At 32.1% G+C, this 22103-nt stretch overlaps 2 protein-coding genes and 1 long non-coding RNA gene across 6 annotated transcripts in view; 2 read left to right on the top strand and 1 right to left on the bottom strand.

The window, feature by feature from the left end:
• Positions 1-21724, bottom strand: part of LOC126694428 (uncharacterized) — a 47255-nt gene extending 25531 nt beyond the window's left edge. Inside the window, exon 1 of the long non-coding RNA XR_007645757.1 lies at positions 21577-21724. This is a non-coding gene — a long non-coding RNA (uncharacterized LOC126694428). The remainder of the gene's footprint in view (positions 1-21576) is intronic.
• Positions 1-22103, top strand: part of LOC126694423 (receptor-like protein EIX2) — a 119039-nt gene that overhangs the window by 87057 nt on the left and 9879 nt on the right. The window lies entirely within an intron of this gene.
• Positions 4162-21884, top strand: LOC126694425 (receptor-like protein EIX2). 3 transcript variants are annotated; one of them, XM_050390690.1, is made up of 5 exons: positions 4162-4541; positions 4935-5035; positions 13449-13499; positions 19438-19725; positions 21780-21884. In XM_050390690.1, exons 3-5 carry the CDS (start codon positions 13466-13468, stop codon positions 21794-21796), a joined length of 339 nt encoding a protein of 112 aa, XP_050246647.1. In that variant the 5' UTR covers positions 4162-4541; positions 4935-5035; positions 13449-13465; the 3' UTR covers positions 21797-21884. The 3 variants fall into 3 exon arrangements, with proteins under 3 accessions (XP_050246647.1, XP_050246646.1, XP_050246645.1); XM_050390689.1 differs by having other exon boundaries at positions 4165-4541; positions 13464-13499; XM_050390688.1 differs by lacking the exons at positions 4162-4541; positions 4935-5035; positions 13449-13499 and having other exon boundaries at positions 19297-19725.

Raw genomic sequence — 22103 nt, 5'->3', positions numbered from 1 at the left:
TAGCCACTAAATGCTTCCAATTTTAGACTATTTGCATTAGTCCAAAAATTACTCGCATAAGATCATGAACTAGTGGTACAAAATAGGATTCGGCAACGATGTTTGTCTAAATTTAGGAGGCACTTTAGGTTATATTCAAAACAATTTTTATTAGTATTTTTTACGTTTCTTAAGAGTAAAGGAAGAGAGTATATATCGACTATTGTGTATGACAAGAGAGAAATGATTAAAAAATTAAGAAAAAAAAAGATATTTTAATAATATAGAATATATAATAAATAATTAGATATGAGTGTGTGTTTTGAAAAAAATTAACTAAAACAGAAAAAAATATACTCTTATTTCAAAATAGACTGTAATTTTTGTATAAACTAATGTAAATTGCCCTTTTACAAATGTGAAAGTCACATATGTCACGCAAGAGAGATTTCATTATCGAGACTGTCTTATAAAGTAATTTTTCCTTCATGATCAAGACAATCAAAGCAACCTTGAATCACTAACCTATCTTATGGCTAATCAATTCAATAGCAAGCAGTTCTCAAAAAAAAAAAAAAAAAAAAAAAAAAAAAATCAATAGTAAGCCTAGCTAGCACTTCCTCTTACAACTAAAATGTGATTACTTAAATTGATTTAATTTTCAAAACTAAGTTAGAAGAGTAATGAACTCTTGAGCTTGGTACACACTCTCTATCTCATGCAAAATAAGACTTTAAATCACTAATTTTGTTTGTCATAAGATTTTGCTCTCCATTATAGTGTTGTATCTAAAAAATTTCCTATTGTTCAATATGAAAATTTCTGGTGTTGGATATAAATTTTTCCTATTGTTGTATAAAAAAATTTCACACTATTGAACATGGAATTATGTATTGCTAAACTCAAAATATCCTTCCCATCAAATAGTGAAATACAAAACACTCCCCCTTGCGGAATATTTTATTTTTTCCTACCAACTCACTACTCAACTTATAATTTGGGCTTGATCCTTGTTTCAATCAAAGTTTTAGGTGTGTAGCCGATAAGTTAGGGCTAGCTCAAGGTGCATCGATAGTAGCTACATAGAGGCCATTTGACAAAGTGGTGTAGATTTGACCATCTCATCTTGAATTGGAGACTGAAAACCATACAAACATGGATTGAAATGTGGTGAGACAAAAGAAACCCAACAAATTTTTTTATTTTTTTTGCTGAATAAAACCCAACAAATTGATACCTTCAAAAAAAAAAAAACCAATCATATCTATCCTATTAAAACCTAAAAATAATCTGAACCCAAATTAATTTTTAGTTAATTTTTGATTTTGCACTAGGTGTTCAATTTAAGTTTCTTAATTTTAGTACAAAGTGACCCATTTATAATTTTCAATATGATAACTGAGAATCCGAGATGACTACTTTGTTTACTTAGATAAGATCACCTCATACAACTATATAGTAAAATGCTTCCGTCCATAAACACAAATTCCAACCTAGCAGTGGCCTGATTTCATCAGTGTAACTAATCTGTTTTGCATTGCCACTGTAATGTGAAATCAGTAAATTAAAACTCAGCCTAACGATGAACTAAAACTCGGCCTAAAAACTAATTGATTATAATTCATCTTCGGAGCTCCAGAGTCAGTTCAACCTAGCCTAATTGTTGTAATTCTAATATGCAGTATTTTCATGGAATACCATTAAAACTATTCTATCCCTTTTCTCTTCGCAATATTTTAAAGTACGTAAGATTTAGCTAAAATCCATTCAACCCTATTATTAATATTTCATTCAGAACGCTATATATGTTTCTCAATATATGCTCTAGCATAAAAAATCAAGCAAGAATTCTATCTCATCAGAAACCATTTATTATTGAGTTCAAATCTTTTGCCCCATTTTTCCTACTTTATTAATAAAAATTTGTCACGTGTTCACCTAATTAATTAAATACCATTATTATTGACTTATTAATATTACCGTTATTAATTAATAGTAGTATTTAATTAATTAGGTGAACATATGACAAGTTTTTATTGATGAAGTATAGAGTGATGAAGAAAAAAATGAGACAGAAGATTTTTTACTCATTTATTACTCCCACCAACAGAGAAATTCAAACTCTACACAGTCGCGATTCCAAGCCACTTGAGTCAGAGACAGAGAGGACTTGGTGAGGGACAGAAAACCTAATCCATTTTAATGAACCTTGACTAATAACCAATGAAATTTCCGTCTGAATACGTTGCACTTAATTTTGACAGGTAAGAAAATTGACATATCTAGACAAGTCAACCAATTCAGCAAAAAAAAAGAAAAAAAAACATATATAGCGTTGATATTGTCAACCTAATAAGGACCCACAAAATTAATAAAGTCCTATTTACTTCACCAATAAAAATTTATTACGTGTTCATGTAATTAATTAAATATCATTATTATTGACTTATTAATACTACCGTTATTAATTAATAGTAGTATTTAATTAATTAATTAGGTGAACATATGACAAGTTTTTATTGATGAAATATAGAATGATGCAGAAAAAATAGGACAAAAGATTTTTACTCATTTATTACTCCCACCAACAAAGAAATTCAAACTCTACACAGTCGCGATTCCAGGCCACTTGAGTCAGAGACAGAGAGGACTTGGTGAGGGACAGAAAACCTAATCCATTTTAATGAACCTTGACTAATAACCAATGAAATTTCCGTCTGAATACGCTGCACTTAATTTTGACAGGTAAGAAAATTGACATATCTAGACAAGTCAACCAATTCAGCAAAAAAAAAAAAAAAAGAAAAAAAAAAACATATATAGCGTTGATATTGTCAACCTAATAAGGATCCACAAAATTAATAGAGTCCTATCTACGACTGCAAGACTCAATATATTTGACTTGTAGTTGCACCTTACCGCAGGATCAAATTCAAAGCTGAATCATAAAGTTGAATAAAACAATCGAATCCAATTATTAAATTTCTCGGAATGTTCATAAAAAATAAAAAAAATAAAAATTCTCTGAATATTTTTTATTAAAGCTTATACCAATAATTAATTTTAGGTTTACAGCTTCATCAAAATAACAAAATAATAAATAAATTAATGTTTGATAAGAGAAAGTATACCATATTTCAGTAATACCAACTTAGCATCTGTTTTGGTATTTCTTATCTAATAAATGAGTGATATTTGTTTCAAAAAGCCACATCAGACTACTCCAATAAATGATTAATTTATCTTCCCAATAGTATAAAAGATTGTGATTAATTTATTGGAGTAGTCTGATGTGATTTTTTGAAATAAGTATCACTCATTTATTAGGTAGGAAATACCAAAATAAATGTTAGGTTGATATTACTGAAACATGGTATACTTTCTCGTTTGATGGGAATATATTTTTGTGGCTTATTCGATAGTTTGTAAGGCTTCTAAAGTAAAGTTTGTGATATTCTTCATAGGGAAATGTTAACAGGGGGTTATGTAAAGAATGAGTTATTAATAGTGGATAATTATTGAGTACTCTCGGGGTATCATAAATGCGTATTTCCTTCTCTCATATAACTGTGGGTCTCACTAATTAAATTTATGGTAAGACCCTCAATTCATGTGAGAGAATAAAGTATGTATTTATAGTACTCCTGAAATATTCAATAATTTTCTATTAATGGTAGAGTTTAACTAATAAAAAATTAGTATGAATTGATAAAGGGACTGAAAATACTATTGAAGTGATAAGTATAACTCAAAAAGTTAACTTCATTAACTTTGGCTCCACACTCTATAAAGCTAGCAAAAGATTTGACATAAAGCAAAAAGATTTGGCATGACCTATTTCTTTACACTATCCTTCTTTAAATAATTTTTTTTATTGTAAGTAAAAGTGTAAAACCATAAAATAACCATCAAGCAAAACAACTGTGCTTCATTTGACTTAGACATCAATCATTTAGCAGAAATATTGAATTTTCAAAAACCAATATTGACCTCGACATCAACTATGAATTTCAAAAACCATTTTTTTTTTCTTTTATTTACTGCACTCCCTGTTAAGTTACAAAATTTATATCTATCCAGAGAAATCTAAGGGCCCGCAGCGTCACATTCACAAGGTTTAAGTCTATCTGCCTATACTTGACGTTTAGTGGCAGAATTAATGTGTGGTAGAATTTCAAGCAAACATTTATGCTTGACGATTAGTGTCAGAATTAATGTGTGGTAGAATTTCAAGCAAACAAAATAGGAAAGAAGAAAGAAACACGGTGCGGTAGAATTTCAAGCAAACAAAATAGGAAAGAAGAAAGAAACTCGGTGCAAGACTTTCATGCATGTCCTATATATAGAATTTTTTTTTTTTTTTTTTCTTTTGATAATTATGTCCTATATATAGATATTTGTTATCCTTTTTGTTACTTATATACTTACATAGTCATTTAGTTTAGCATGATCATGGGTTGATCATTCTGCCAACCATTGATCGTATTTATTCCTAAGTTCTGCAGTGGAGATCAGTCTGAGGTTCATTGCATCGAAAGCGAGCAACAGGCACAACATCTCAGGTTTAAGCATGTTCATGCTTTTCTATCTTTATCGCATTGCTTCTTGATGCTTCTGCACGTTCATAACGAATAAAGCCACCTGAAAGAAGAATACCCAAGAAATCCCAACAAACAAAAACACATTAAAAACAATTAAAGACACAAATACATATGTCCAGAAACCTTTATCTAGAAATGCCCAAAGATATTTATACTACATGAAACACAGTAGATCTATCTCTTAGTTTATGGGTAGTGAAGCAAGATAGGATTTGTCAATTTCTTCCTCCTCAAGCTCTTATAGCATGCTAGCATAGAATTTTTACCATACTAAAACAGAAACTGTTGTCTTTCTAATCCATTCATATTTGACATGTATGATAAGTTACTAATTTCTTTTGGCATGGATCACAGACTAAGCTTAATAGTTCCACGGATACTGCTGTAACACCTCAAGGTCTTGTGTTAATGTTCCAAACTTACCAGCTGATACCTAGGCTTGTGGGCTATCACAGGTATTCGAGGTCTTCCCCTACTACATTTCCACAGTTCAGTGTTCACTTATTTCATCAATCATATACACATGCATTCGCTCATTCATGAATTCCACCGAATAGGGACGTATATATGGAAACACCCTATTTCATTCTGCTTATCCTCTCCAATATCTTTCTCATTTGTTGCATTAAATTTTTTTAAGCCTTTTTTTTTAGTTGGGGTATTAATCATATTTTTATTTACATTAATTTTAATCCTGTCTTTATTCGAACCTAGCTAGAATTTTAATTCATGAGTCATTTATCATCATTTATTTTTATTTTATTGAAGTTTTTAATCTCAACAAGTAATCTAAAACATAATTTAATGTTTTCCTCCTTACTTTTTTTTCTTTTTTGGTTTGAGCAAAATATTTATGGTATTTTTGCTTTTATATATATACACACATATACACACACATACATTAGAAACTAAACCAAGATTTGTGAAGAATGATTTTTTATTGATTTAGAAAGAGATAGATCTCTGTTTATATACAATTGAGAAAGAAAGAAACTAACTAATTTCTAGTGTATCACATGCAGAGGCAAAGCCAAGGGGGTCCAGGGGGGGGGGGGGGGGGGGGGGCAGTTGCCCCCCTTGGCTCCTTGAAAAAAATCCTTGAAGTAGGTATATTATGAACTATTCTTTAGTATTTTACCCAAAAAAAAAAAAAAAACAAAAAAACAAAAAACACTCCCACTTTAATACATGTACTGACCCTTAACACCAAGAAAGTAGGAAAAAAAATCTTCTCCCGCATACCAAATCATATCACTTTTTCCCCAAATTTACTATTCTTATTAGTTTTATCTCACCACGACATCTTCACCCATTTCATTGTTCCTTTTTTCCTAAATCATTATTTTCAGTTCACTATTCACAACACTTTTCTTGTGGAATAATGCTAGGAATACTATAGATTTTACAAATTGATGTATTATCAATCATAAAAAAATTAATTCAAACATTTATTTATTATATTATTTAAGCGTCATACATTATTGTCACATCAATTTGTGAGCTTTTAACAGTAGAATTTATAGTTATTTTAGCTTCGACAAATTCTATATCCACAACATTTTAACAACACTTTACAACAAATCATAAATAACAGGTTGATGTTACTAGTTGTTATTGGTGAGCAAAAAATTAATTTTAGTGGCGGGTTGAAATTCGAAGCAATAACAATTTACTACTTATGATTTGTTGTGAAAGTATTGTGAAAATCTTGCTTATCACATTTTTTTTCATGGCAATTCAATTAGTGGTCCTCATAAGTAACACATAATTATTAGGAAAAAAAATACTTAATGTCCTTTTAATACTATTTTAATCTTGCCCCCCTTAACTGAAATCCTGACTCAACCATTGATCACATGCTAAACACATGTTGCTTAACTATACACAAAACTAATCTAAACTACAAGCCATATATGATTAAAGTATGCTAAGCTGCAATATCAGATGTGTCGTTTAGACAGATACTGTCAGACCAGTAATTCTTCATTCTTTTGTGCTTTAAGCTGTGCTTCCTTTTCTTCAGTTTTGCTTCCTTTTCCTTCATCTCTCTGACAATACACACATGCATGCACACACACACAAATTTAATCAATTTTAAGCCAAGTTATGAATTTGTCCAGTTACGCTTAAGACCTTGGTTAAAGTAAATAACATCAATATCATGCACAAATAAAATAACAATGAAAAAAAATAGCATGGCATATGATAATGTAAGGAAAAGCCAATGGATCAATTAGCCAATAAGCGATTTAGCCCCTAAAATTTAAAGTGATCACACATTTAGTTCCTTAGATGACTTTGCCAAATTATAAACTGGATTGAACAAAATCCATCTAAATCAAAGTGCTAGAAAACTTCGAGAACCACTGCCTAGATGCTTGTTTAAGGCCATAAAGGGAATTGTTCAATTTACAAACCGTCTCCCCCTTGCTATGAAAGCCTGGTGGGAGAGCCATGTACACCTCTTCAGCCAAGTCACCATGTAAAAAAGCATTATATACGACAAGTTGGCTCAAAAACCACCCTTTCACAGCAGCTACAGCCAAGAGACACTTCACAGAAACCATCTTGGCAACTAGACTAAATGTGTCAGTGTAGTCAATGCCTTCCCTTTGTGTAAAACCCTTAGCTACAGGTCTGGCTTTATACCTCTCTGTGGAACCATCAGCTTTATACTTAACTCTATAGACCCACTTGCAACCAATGGCTTGCTTACCGGTAAGAAGTGGAGTAATAGTCCAAGTGTTATTAGCTTCCAAAGCTGCTATTTCAGTAGCCATGGCTTCTTGCCATTTTGAATTATTAACAGCTTGGTGATAGTAGGTAGGTTCAACAATAGAGGAAATTGAGTTGCAAAAAGACTTGTATGAAGGTGAAAGGTGGTCATAAGAGAGAAAAGAAGAAAGTGGATAAGCTGTACCTGATTGGTGTGGAATTGAACTTGAGGAAACCTAATTGCAATGATAAGATTGAAGGTAAGAAGGAGGTTTGGACACTCTAGTAGATTTTCTAAGTTGAATTGGAGGTGGATTAGGTTCTACAAAGGCTTCATTATGTAGATTATCATCATCCATTTCATCTGCTTCATTATAAACCTCAACAATATGGGCCAAAGAATCAAAAACACTAGAATTGAAAGGAAAAGTATGGGAACTAGAATCAGGAGCAGAAATAGATGAAGGAACAGATGATGAGATGGGAGTATCAAGAAAAACAATAGGAATGGAAGGGGGCACAAGGTAAAGGGAGAAGAGGATCACCAAAATCTGAGATGGTAAAAGGTTGTAACTTGTAAGGAATAAGAAAAAGTGGTTTCATAAATAATAACATCTCTAGAAATGAAAATAGAATGAGATTGTAAATCATATAGCTTATATCCTTTGCTGTTGAAGGGATATCCAAGAAGAACACACTTCCTAACTCTAGGAGAGAATTTGTGTTTGGATTGAGCTATGGTAGAAGCAAAACACAAACATTCAAAAACTCTAAGATGAGAATATGAAGGTGATTTGTGAAATAAGAGTTCAAATGGGGATTTATTGTTTAAGAGAGGGGAAGGTATTCTGTTTATTAAGTAAACAACAGTTAATACACAGTCACCCCAGAATGAAAGAGGTAGATTAGATTGAATCCTTAAGGATCTAGCAACAGCCAATATATGTTGATGTTTCCTCTCCACAACCGGGTTTTGTTGTGGAGTGTAAACACAACTTTGTTGAGGAGTGTAAACACAACTTTGTTGATGTATGATACCATTGCTAGCATAAAAATTAGAAAGTTTGATTTCAAGTGCATTATCAGATCTGATAGACTTGATTTTAGTTCTAAACTGTGTATTAACCATGATATAAAAGGAAATGACTAAAGGTCTAACCTCAGACTTGGATTTCATAAGGAAAATCCAAGTTGCTCTAGTAGCATCATCAACAACAATGAGAAAATACTTGAAACCTTCCATAGTAGAAGTAGAAAAGGGACCCCATACATCCATGTGTACCAAATCAAAAGAGCAATGAGACATGTTATTATTAGAGGGAAAGGGTAATCTCTTCTGTTTAGCCAAAGGGAAACTAGTACAATGATTATTACAAGAATTATGTGAAACAGGTAAAAATTGACTTAAGGAATGAAGTCTTGAATCAGATGGATGCCGTAGTCTGGAATGCCATAATGCAGACAAGGAATTTGAAACAAAAGAAATTGAAGAAAAGGTTGAAAAAGAACCAAGATAATGTGTGTAGAGAAAGTCAGCAAGAGAGGGCAAAGCTTGAGACAAGTTGGAACATTACAGTAGGTAAAGGCCTTCAAGGACTTGCCCCACTCCAATTGTTTGCCAGCTGATAAGGTCCTGTATAAAACAATATGAAGAAAGAAAAACAAGGTAGCAAACTTGTGATTTGGTAATCATGCTAATGGATAAAATATTGAAAGAAAAAGAAGGAACACACAAAACATTTTTGAGGATTAGTTTGGAAGATAGAGTAATGGTTCCAATGTGTGTCACCCTAGCTGTTTCTCCATTAGGCAATTCTACTATAGTTTGTATAATAGTAGTAATGGTTGTTAATAAATCCTTAGAACATACAATATGATCAGTTGTCCCACTATCCAAAACCCAAATGTCTAATCCATAAGCTTTTCTATTCACATTCTTGGCAGAAAAGACTGAATGTGTAAGATTGGGTTCTAAAAAATAAGGGGAAAATTCACCTACAACAACGTTGGAGGGCAATTGAGCCACAGAGGTGTTGTTGGCAATACGAACATCTTGCCCTTGAGGGGATTGGAAAAGATTCAATGGTTGTGTATGTGCTTGAGGTCCAATCAGTGCTAGAAGTTGGTGGTATTAATCTGGTGTGAAGGATAGCTGGGACTGAAATTGAGTCTAAATAGGAACATAGGTTGATTCTTGAGGTTGATTAGTGGTAGCGACCTGATGAGCCATAGGATTCTTCCCTTTAAACTTAAATCCAAGTGGAAATCCATGCAATTTGTAACACTTGTCAGCAGTGTGCCCCATCTTTCCACAATGAGTGCACTGTGGTCTTTCTTTCCCTTGTGGATGGTTAGAACGATACCCAAAATTGATGTTAGGAATGAAATTTGGCCCTTTTGCAGCAAGAGCAGCAGATTCCACTCTAGCATGTGATCCAAAAATCCCATTCCTTTGCACTTCCTCTTGGATTAAAAAGAGTAAACTTTGATTGGTGGCAAAGGATCCATCAATAAAATTTGAGTTCTGACTTGGGAAAAAGAATCATTCAACCCCATGAGAAATTTCATCACAGATTCTTTAACTTGCAACTTGGTCAATTTCTGATTAATTCCACAAATGCATTTGCCACAAGTGCACATAGGGAAGGGATTAAGATTCTAAATCTGATCCCATAGAATTTTCAATTGGGTAAAGAAATCAGTGATAGGGACATCACTTTGTGTAAGCTTTGCAAGATCTTTTTGCAAGTTGAAAATCCCAGGTCTATTCCCTTGAGAGAACCTTTCTCTTAGATCAGTCTAGATTTCCAAAGCTGTGTCCGTGTAAACGATGCTAGCTTGGATTCTTGGTGATATTGAATTGGTAATCCAAATGCCTACTATGTTGTCTGCCCTAATCCATGCTTGAATCTTTAATAAGGTTTTCACTCTAGGAGATTAAAGGAGTACCATCGATGAAGCCCAACTTGTTCTTTGAAAAAAAGGCTTTTCCAACTGAACGAGCCCAAGTTGGGTAGTTTTTACCAACTAGAAGCTGAGAAACAAGAATTGTACCAAGGCTTTCTCCATGGTGCAAGAATAAAGGATCATTTGCTTGAGATGAGTCTTGTGAAAAAGGGAATTGTTTAGAAGTTGAAGGATTGGCCGTGACAGCAGCCATTGAAGGAGCTTTAAGCTTCTGAGAATGAAAGTAAAAAAAAAATTGAAACGGAATTGAAAACCCTAGAAATCCTAGAGAATTTGCTCTGATACCATATTAAAAACTAAACCAATATTGTGAAGAAAGATTTTTTTATTGATTTAGAAAGAGTTAGATCTCTGTTTATAGACAATTGAGAAAGAAAGAAACTAACCAACTTCTAGTGTATCACATGCTAAACACGTGTTGCTTAACTGTACACAAAACTGATCTAAACTACAAGTTGTATATGACTAAAGTATGCTAAGCTGCAATATCAGATGTGTCGTTTAGATAGATATTGTTAGACCAGTAATTCTTCATTCTTCTGTGCTTCAAGCTATGATTCCTTTTCTTTAGTTTTGCTTCCTTTTCCTTCATCACTCTGACAATACATGCATGCGCGCATACACACACAAATTTAACCAATTTTAAGCCAAGTTATTAATTAGTCCAGTTATGCTTAAGACCTTGGTTAAAGTAAATAACATCAATATCATGCACAAATAAAATAATAATGAAAAAAAATTGGCATGAAATATGATAATGTAAGGAAAAGCCAATGGATCAATTAACCTATAAGCGATTTTAGCCCCTAAAATTTAAAGTGATCACACATTTAGTTCCTTAGATGACTTTGCCAAACTATAAACTGGCCTTATAGGGGCTAAATCAATCATTTTAGTTTTTTTTTTTTTTTTTTTTTTTTTTTTTTTTTTTTTTTTTTGGGAACTAAAAATGATAATGTTAAACTTTAGAGACTACATTCACTCATGAGCTTTAGCTTAAAACCATGCCACTACAAAGGCTTCACCACCAACTTGAAGGAAACTAGATTCACTAATGAATTGAAGTTTTATAGTATTAGAATAACCATATTCAAAATTGGTATAACCCAATAGTACTTATTAACATTATCCAACGTAGCTTCGAATCTATGAGCTCTTCAATGGCAGAACTCTGTTGAACATGAACAAGTCACTTATGAGTCCAAATATCCACTTGAAGCTTTGACTTCCCGCAACAAAGTATTCTAGATGCAGCAGTAGCTTCTATACCACCGAATCTTGAGTTTCTTCAAACTTAGGGGCTGTTTGGTAGTGTAACTAGAACAACAGTTTTAAATGTTTAAACAACATTACATGTATTTCCACAAACTTTTCACCCAAACGTATTTCTAAAAAATACAAATAACGTTATTAGAACAACATTACCAAATACTCCCTTAATCACTAGAAGAGACTTTCTGAGAGCTTGGCACATGTAAACCTTAGATGTACATTAAAGGACTCTCCAACCAGTACTAGATGTTAATGTACTTATTAACACTACCCAACCTCTAGATGCATCGCAATTCAAGTGGTCGTGTTCACAAATTGGTGATTCTACTCCAGACTTGTTAAAGGGGTCAAGTTTGAACATGAGTGAGGGAGATATTTCTTTTAATTAATTATTTGATGGACACGATCCTCACACTCAATCTTTAAATTGAAAACTCGTGTTTTGTTCTAATTGTTAAGCACTTGATTGTATTCGTAATTATTATTACCTGCTCGATATATATTTTTCACTTGTGTTGGTTGTGCGCATGCTTGTGTGGGTATTGGCATAGTGAATTTTGTAGTTATGTATGTGATTTAATATAGGACTAGTTTGTATATCTACCATTCCAATTGGTTGGAAACTTGGTTGACCCCTCCCATGTAATGAGAGTTTTCATGTAATCGACCAAGCTTATCATTGGGAATTTAGTTCTAGCCAGATGCTTTTATTTTTTGCTTCCATGATTTTTACCTTTTTGCATTTTTGTTTGTGGACTCACTTAAATCCATATGGTACAACTAGCCTTGTCATTATGTCGTGCGTGGGATGAGACTTTTTTTTTTTTTTTTTTTTGGGTGGGTGTCATAACTTTCTATTTATCTCAATTTCTAGATTATGGCACAACCCAAAAATTAAATAAAAGAAATTGGTGAGTCTTGATAAAGTTAAAAATAAAAATAAAAAACTTAGGAACATGATCTTGAATGAAATATACAAAGTGGACTGAGATTTTTTTTTTTTTTTTTTTTTTTTTTTTTTTTTTTTGTGGATAGTTTTGTTGGAGTATTTCTGAACCACATAAAAATCTAGTTCAAAAAGGAAAATCCTTTTATAGATAGTATAGAAGTTTAGATGACAAAAACAAATATTTAAAGGTATTTTATTTTGTTCTTAAACTTAATTTCAAATGAATTTTTATGGTATTTTGTTCTTCAATTTGAATTCAATTCAGTTTTCATGGATTTTCCAGCTAACTTTAAGGTTAATGATTAAAGAAAAAGGTGGGGGAAAACAAGAAATGAAGAAAACTGAATTTGTGTAGTTTAAATGGCTTTTTAAGACCATAGAATTTTTAAAATATCACATATCTTACCGCATTTTTAAATTCATTTTTATCGTATTTTGTTCCTCAATTTGAATTCAAAATCAGTTTTCATGGATTTTCCAGCTAACTTTTAAGGTTAATGATAAAAAGGTAAAAATAAAAAGTTGGGTAGAACAAGAAATGATGAAAATTGAATTTGTGTAGTTTAAATGGGATTTTTAAGACTATTGGATTATTTAAAATATCACATATCTTACCTCATGATTAAAATCATTAAATTGGAGGATTTAAATGAGAGGGATCTTTCCCATGAAGAAGTATGAAACATCTTAAGGTGGTAGTCTTGAGTAGGTTTTCTAGGGTGAGAAATGAGAATGAAATATTTTAGAGAGAGGCTTGTTGCATTGGTGAAGAAGGAAAAATTTGGGAAGAGCAGAGTATGAAAATCTCAAAGAAAAAAAAAATCAGATGGAGAACAAAGAAGAGCCTAATTAGCTATCGAAGAAACACAAAGAATTATAACAAAATCTTTGTTTGCTTGTTTGTTTTTTTTTTTTTTTTTCTTTAAAACAATTTCATTTCATTTTTAAAATTTTTTTGATCTTAGGTTTAATTTTGAGAGAGATGGAGAAACATTTGGAGGAACATCAGGGTCCAGGTGAGGAAATCCAAATCCTTTTAAACTCATTTACACCTGAGTACTCAAAATTTCATACATACACTTAGCTTATCTCTCTTCACCACAAGCATGACACTGTAAATACCTAGATTATTTGATGAACAATATGTATAGAGGTATAATAAATTTCACATCAACCAAGTAGCAAATTGTTATTGATTGGTGAAAATGTTGAGTGGTAGGTCTAGATGAAAAAAAAAAAAAAAAAAAAAAACTCAGCTATTGTGAAATTGTGTATGCATTACTCTTCCTTAATACAAAATCCCATCGATCAAATCCAGCTCTTCCATAAACAAAAAAACACCCAAACCCTACCCATAAGAACCTCCAAAGCCAAATCCATCACAGTACAGATAGGGCTAGGGTCATCGGCAATGAGCTTCCTAAGAGTTGAGAGTTCCACTATTCCTACAAGTTGCCGCGTGAAGCACCACAAAAGTCATATGAGGAGGGCTCGGTAGTAGGTATGTATTATTAAAGTCGAATCTGTTTTTGTACTTATTTATTGATTGGATGCCTTGATTGTTGGATTGAAGTTGAAAAAAAAGACACATAACTTTCCAAGAAGTGACCCAATTTATTTTAAGACACAGCTCCAATCTTCAATATCCGCCTACACAAAAAATTGATTAGTATCTTAGTCTGATGATAAAGAGCTATCATTAGGAGTGCACACCTTGATTGATGAAAATGTTAAGTGGTAGGTCTAGATGAAAAAAAATAAAAAATAAAAAATAACTCAGCTATTATGAAATTGTGTATGCATTACTCTTCCTTAATACAAAATCCCATCGATCGAATCTAGCTCTTCCATAAACAAAAAAACACCCAAACCCACCCATAAGAACCTCCAAAGCCAAATCCATCACAGTACAGATAGGGCTAGGGTCATCGGCAATGAGCTTCCTGAGAGTTGAGAGTTCCACTGTTCCTACAAGTTGCCGCATGAAGCACCACAAAAGTCATATGAGGAGGGCTAGGTAGTAGGTATGTATTATTAAAGTCGAATCTGTTTTTGTACTTATTTATTGATTGGATGCCTTGATTGTTGGATTGAAGTTGAAAAAAAAGACACATAACTTTCCAAGAAGTGACCCAATTTATTTTAAGACACAGCTCCAATCTTTAATATCCGCCTACACAAAAAATTGATTAGTATCTTAGTCTGATAATAAAGAGTTATTATTAGGAGTGCACGCCATAGGTTAAAGCTTTCTCTAAAAAAAAAAAAAAAAAAAAGTTAATAAAACAAGTTGATCTAGTATGCTTTACATAATAAAATTGATCTTACTTCATTACTTGCGCTTGTTAATCTCATTATTGTTATCATCGTCCCATTTCTATTATTCAATTTTTTTTTAACAAGAATTCCTATTATTCATTGGTTTGTCACATGATGTAATTTTAATATACCATGCCATGAAAAAAAGAAAAGAAAAAAAGAAGTCACTGTTTGCTTGTGTTATTCTTATATTCAAATAATAAATTCGTGTCCATTAGATAATAAATTAAACTCAATTTAAATTACCCTTACTAAATAGAGAATAGAAAATACCGCAAGCAGTTTAATTGATCCAAAACTTGTCCTTGAAACATAGACTAATTTACCTTAACCAAAAAGGTTTTTTTTTTTTTTTTTTTTTTGGAAAAACAACCACAAAGTTAATTATAAATGAAAAAAATATTATATTTCTAGTTTCCCATAAAATTATCAAATAAAAGCCGTAACTACTAAATTTTCCAAAACTCCACAATTTTAAAAATAATATTTTTAATCCTCCAAGGGCATCAAATAACAGTGTTCAAAATTTGGCTGTCTCCATTGGGATCAAAACATAAATATTCTTTTTTCTTCTTCGAGGCATCAATGTGTGCACATTGCCATGTGATGCCCCCAGGGAGGAAAAAGATTTCTCTTCAAATTAATTTGAAAAGAAACCTTTCAAACTCAGTAAATATCATTTTGTTGGATGTAAATTTTGTAAATCTAAATATTAAGTAACATGTTCTTATTATATCCTCCATACTTGCAAAATTTCAAGAAAATAAAAGATCAATAGTTATGTTATCAATCAAATGTTTAAATTTAAAGTTTTTGTGTTCTAAAATTATATATAAAAAATAAGTTTATTGATCAAATAGTAAATAACATCTGATTTGAACAAAATTTGACATGCATGTTAAGAACATAAAAATCATAAAATTCAACGGTTAAATTTTCAAAATTCACATACATTAAAAATATATAAAAGGCATTTGAAGAGTTTTCTTCAAACCTTTTCCCCGAGATAGTAATTCTTAAAAAAAAAAAAAAAAAAAGGTTTTATTTTTAAAATTGTGAGTTTTGGCAAATACTAGCTCTCTCAACCTCATGATTTAGTGAAATATTAATGGAGTGTTTTGGTTATAATTGATTTGTGCTCAAATGTTAAGTTTGGGCATTAGCAACCCTATTGAGGACAAAACTCAAATCGCTTATACCCCTTTAGATGCGTGGTTTCCATTTCATACACATGACATGAACTCTTTCTTTGCTAAAAATAACTTGATTCTTTTTGGGAAGGTAGAAATTAGGTTGAACCACCTCTAGTGGCCTATTCGGATTCGGGAGATCATTAACTTTGTTTTGATTCCTATTTTAACTTGAAAAGAATTTGGTTTACATTTGTGAGTTTGGTTAACTAATTCTTCTTTGCTTATTTAAGTTGGTTAAAGAAAAAACTTGCTTATTTGCAATAAATTTTTTCTTTCACATCTATATTTTTATACCTAAAAGCTGAAATGTAGCATTTATTGTTGTTACACTCCTATTAAGCCATATTAGCAGCCATATCATCTACCTATACCAACATTTTCTCTCTCCTTTTGAATTATTTGCTTTTCTCCCTTCTATTCAATCCATATTTTGTCCACACAACAAGATGAATACTCTCTCTCTCTCTCTCTCTCTCTCTCTCTCTCTCTCTCTATATATATATATATATATATTATTTTTTTCTTTCATTTGGTTGATTTTTAATTCTTTATTGCACCTCTAATTTAGGTTGATGAATTTTTTTGTTGAACTTTACTTTGGGTTGATGCATTGGTTATATTTTAATTTATCCTTTTCATTTCATTTTCTTCAATTGTTGAATGTTATCCAATGATATTATATATTGATATAATGTTATTTTATTACATAGCATAGCTTGGATAATTTGTTGTTTACAATTATATATTTTCTTCTGAGTATTCTTCTACTCATTTGTTTTCATATAATTTTGCTATTTCTCTCACATTTTCTCCCAAAAATGTGATTATTCTCTCTCCCTCTCTCTCTCTCTCTCTCCTTTATTCTTTCTGGCAACTCTACTTTAGATACTTTGAGTTAATGCATTTTGATGGTGTGTTTTGTGAGCTCCTTATCACATGTACTCTCTCTCCCTCTTATAGTTTTTGTTTAAGTTAATTCCTAGATATTTGGAAAGTGAGAATTTAGATTTATATCAAAATAAAATTTACATGACTATGTATTTGAATATGCCAATCAATTATTTGAGTAATATCAATTTTAAATTTGTGATGATGTTTGATTAATATGACAATTTCCTTAATTAAGAGAATAAGAATTTTAAAGAATTAATTTGAAACTTAAAAAAAGTTTAGTTGTAGAAAAAATAAAAGGAAAACATAACACACTATAACAAAAGTTTGAAAAATATAGACCTCTTGAAAAAAGAATAATATCAATCAAACACACCCAATTTTTTCCCAAAAAAAAAAAAAAATTCAAAATAATAGAATGATATATTTGTAGAGATAGAAAGATGAATAATACTTTTAGAAATGGTTCAATTTTTGAGGAGAAAAAAATTTTCTTCAATAAATTTTAGAGAATTAGTCATACATTACTTGATATTACAAAGTAATTATATATTTATGTGCATAGCGTGAGTCCCGCGACTAGTTAAATAAATAAGCTTAACAAAAGTAGGCAAATAGAATGTGCGTCCAGAATTCCTCTCAACAAGTAGAAGCTGATGGCATTTCAAAAAAAAAAAAAAAAAAAGTAGAAGCTGGTGGAAGACAATAGTACCCCACCACACAACCAACTTGAGTCAGAAAGGGACTTATTACTACTTCCAAACTCAATGAAACTTCAGTCTAAAATACGTTGGACTTAAATTGTCATGTAAGAAAATTGATATCAAGATTGAAAAAATGGAGGTTTCCCATCTACTTGATTTACAGTCAGTGCTCGACTCCTAGTCCAAAAGTGATGGATCACAGCGCTCCATTCACAAGTTTGAAGAAAAGAATCGAGTCCTATTAAACTTTGAACGAGTCTACCAACATACACAGTTACAGTTACACACTCACCCTTTGACTTTTCAACTTTTCATTCCCCTAGTGCCCACTATAATACAAAAATTTCTCTCTCTGTGTACTTAATTGTCAAAATTTCTGTAAACTTGTTCATATATGATGGCTACAAACAATGGCAGACAGAGGATTTTGAAAATTGCCCTTTCCCCTAATTTGTTTTTTTAGTAGAAATAAGAAATTATATAAAAAATTTAATTGATGACTTCTATTCTTATAGTACTCTTATACAACATATAGCTTATAAAAAATCAAAATATAATGAATGCATATGTTTATAAAAATAGATGAGTTTATAAAATGGGAAAATCATTAAGTATTCTAGAAATGTTGTATTTTCTCCTCTCACATGTGTGGTGAAAATCACTATAAATTTAATTAGTGACACTTATTATAATGTAAAAGGAAAAAAATACCATAATACTATATACACTTTAAATACCGAATAATTACTCAAATAAATGACTAATACACAAGGAAAAAAAACTATTATTGGACCATTCCTACTGGAAGTAGATGTCTAAATTTGTGTATTTTGGCATGGATCATAAGCAAATTTAATAACAACCTACCCGTTTATCCACAAGAGAGTATTTGAAACTTATGACCACTGGAAACAGATGTCTGAATCTGTGAATTTTGGCGTGGATCATAAGCAAATTTAATAACAACCTACCAGTTTATCCACAAGAAAGTATTTCAAACTTATGATATTTGCTCTTTTTTTCTTTTTTCTTTTTTTTTTTTATCATTAGGTCAAGGATAGCAATTGGTTTTTTGGTGTATGTAGGAATTGATCTTTAGATCTTTTATTTGACGATAATAAATTTTATTAGTTGAGCTAACTAAAACCCACACAAAAATGTGGTTCTTTTTTTTTGGAAGTGGGGGAACAAAGTGTTTGACATCTCAACCAAAATCTAATTTATTATATTGTAAGACTTCACAGATTCACAGGTAAGGTGGTATCCAAATGGTCCTAAACTTTCTCTAAATAAAAAATTAACAGATTCAGATAACATTCTACACATAATACCTTTAGTACTCTGCTTCGACTATTTTTATATTAATCAAATAATTGGTTTTAATTAATTAAGCTATTCATATATTCAATTGGAATTTTAAAATGAGCGGAATTGGAAGTTTGGTCAATGTTACATATTGGTGGTATGAAATGAAATTAAAAAAAAAAAAAAAAAAAAAAGAACAAAAATTTATTTCAAGTATATTCATTGAATTTGACCACAAAAATCACTATCAAGTAGAACAACTTGGATAAAGTTTCATCTGACCATTTCAAAAATATTCAGGCCCCACATTCACAAGACTTTATGTCAATTCTTAGAGTCGGGAATAATGTGTGGTAGCATTTTAAGCATTAAAAACACTGAAAGCAGAAATCAACAAAGCACAGAAATCCGCCTCCTATAAATTGCCATGCCATTAGTGTAGCATTTGCATAATCATATAGTTTTTTGCATAACCATGGACGGTTCCTTCAGATTAAGAGCCGTTACATTAACCCTTTTCCTTGTGTTTCTCACTTTGGCAGCTATTGATCCTAAGTTCTGCTATGGAAACTCTGAGGTTCATTGCATCCAAAGTGAGCAACAGGCCCTTCTCAGATTCAAGCAAGATCTTACTGATCCTTTAAACCGGCTTGCCTCTTGGGCTGGTGATGGGGATTGTTGTCAATGGGTGGGAGTTGTCTGCAACAATGTTACTGGTCACGTCCAAGAACTCCATCTCAGAAGCTTTCCTCCTCCTCTGATCAAATTCTTTTCAATTGACACCCAGTATGAAGCTGCTATTCAATCTTATTCACAGTCAATGTTTGGTGGTAAGATAAATCCTTCCCTACTTGATTTGAAGCATTTGTTTTACTTGGACTTGAGCTACAATTATTTTGGTCTAATTCCAATTCCTGAATTCCTCGGTTCCATGAAGAGTTTAAGATATCTTAATCTCTTCAGTGCGGGATTTGGGGAATTAATACCTCCTCAAATTGGAAATCTCTCAAATTTGCACTATCTCAATCTTGGAGGCTTTGGTTATAATTTTTTATCTGTCAATAACCTTCAATGGCTTTCTAGTCTTCCTTTACAAGTGCTAGATTTGAGTGGTGTAAACCTTAGCCAAGCCTCTGATTTGCTTCAGGTGACAAACAAGATCGCTTCCTTGTCAGAGTTGTGGTTATCACATTGCAGCCTTGGTTCCATCCCACCAACACCCAATTCTAACCTTTCATCTCTAGCCACCCTTGATCTTTCTTTTAACAGCTTTGAAAACGCTTTGATTCCATCATGGGTCTTTGGTTATCAAAATTTGGTTGCTCTTAATCTATCTGCCAATGGTTTTCAAGGTCCAATCCCTATTGGTTTGCAAAACATGACTTCTCTTAAGCACCTTGATCTATCTGCCAACAATTTCAACTCTTCAATTCCCCATTGGTTGTATAGTTTTAGTCATCTTGAGTTCCTCAACCTCCACAAGAATCTTTTGCAAGGTACAATCTCTAGTTCCATTAGAAACCTAACATCTGCCATTAGCATAGACTTGACAAGCAATCAACTTGATGGAAAGGTACCAAGATCTTTGGGCAATGTTTGCAATTTAAGGGAACTAAGATTGTCAGACAACAAATTGAGTCAAGAGGTATCAGAAATCTTAGAAAGTTTATTAAGATGTGTTTCGTATGGACTAGAGGTCTTAGAAATGTATGATGCTCAACTATCTGGTCATTTGACTGAGAAACTTGGGCAATTTCAAAATCTGACTACACTTTCTTTGGAGGGTAATTCAATTTGGGGTCCAATTCCAATTTCAATAGGAAAACTTTCATCTTTGACATTCTTAGACCTTTCAAGTAATCGATTTAACGGAACTCTTCCTCAAAGTTTTGGAGGACTCTCCAAATTAGTGTATGTCTTTATTGGTGGGAATATGTTGGAGGGAGTAGTAACTGAAACTCATTTTGCCAATTTAAGAAGATTAAAGGAACTTAGCACAACTCCAACCCGTTTGACTTTAAAAGTAAGTCCCAATTGGATTCCCCCTTTTCAAGTTGTCATTTTAGGATTGGGATCGTGGATTTTAGGGCCAAATTTTCCCTTATGGATTTGTTCACAAAAGCAAGTTTGGTCTTTGGATATATCCAACACAAATGTTACTGATGCAATTCCTCCTTTGTTTTGGAATATGTCCTCTCAGTTCAATTATCTGAACTTGTCTCACAATCATATCTATGGAGAGATTCCAAATATCCCTGTGACTTTGTATCCTTCTTCCGTGATTGATATGAGTTCTAATTCATTCAATGGTTCGTTACCTCTTATATCCTCTAACGTGAGCTTTCTAGATCTATCTAACAATTTCTTGTCTGGATCTATTTCTCACTTTTTGTGTTATAAGAAGAATGAGCCCAAACAAATGGAACTTCTCAATCTTGGAAAAAATCGTTTATCAGGAAATATAAGTTATTGTTGGGAGAATTGGCAAAAATTGTTGGTTTTAAGTCTTGGAAACAATAATTTCACTGATAGCATTCCAGCATCCATTGAAAGTTTGAGTCTTCTTAAGTCTTTGCACCTAAGCAACAACAAAATCTCTGGGGAATTACTACCTTTTTTGAAAAATTGCACTGATTTGGAGATTATTGATATCAGTGAGAATAACTTTTCTGGAATCATACCTTCATGGATAGGACAAAGACATTCAAGCTTGATCATTCTCAACCTTCGCTCAAACAATTTCCATGGCCCCATACCGAAACAACTTTGTTCTCTAACTTCACTCCAAATCTTGGACCTTTCACATAACAAGCTATTTGGAAGCATACCTGGATGTGTTAACAATTTGAATGCCATGGCTTCAACTCCTCACAATATTTTACAGGACTTGTTTGTGGTTGATGGTGATTCTGTGGATATTGAAAGGGCAAATCTTGTGATAAAGGGGCAAGTTCTTGAGTATACCACCAATCTTGGACTAGTAAGAACTATAGACCTTTCGAAGAATAATTTATCAGGAGAGATCCCTAAAGAAGTGACTAGTCTTCAAGGATTACAATCATTGAATTTGTCATTTAATAATTTGACTGGAAGGATTCCTGAGAATATAGGTGATATGGGATCCTTGGAATCTCTTGATTTCTCTGAAAACCAACTTTTAGGTCACATTCCTCCAAGCATGTCAAATTTGTCATTTTTGAGTAAGTTG

This window comes from Quercus robur, chromosome 8 (genome assembly GCF_932294415.1).
Source record: "Quercus robur chromosome 8, dhQueRobu3.1, whole genome shotgun sequence".
NCBI classification, from domain to species: Eukaryota; Viridiplantae; Streptophyta; class Magnoliopsida; order Fagales; family Fagaceae; genus Quercus; species Quercus robur.
The sequence above is the reverse complement of the archived record's forward strand: the minus strand, read 5'-3'. Positions and strand labels throughout refer to the sequence as shown.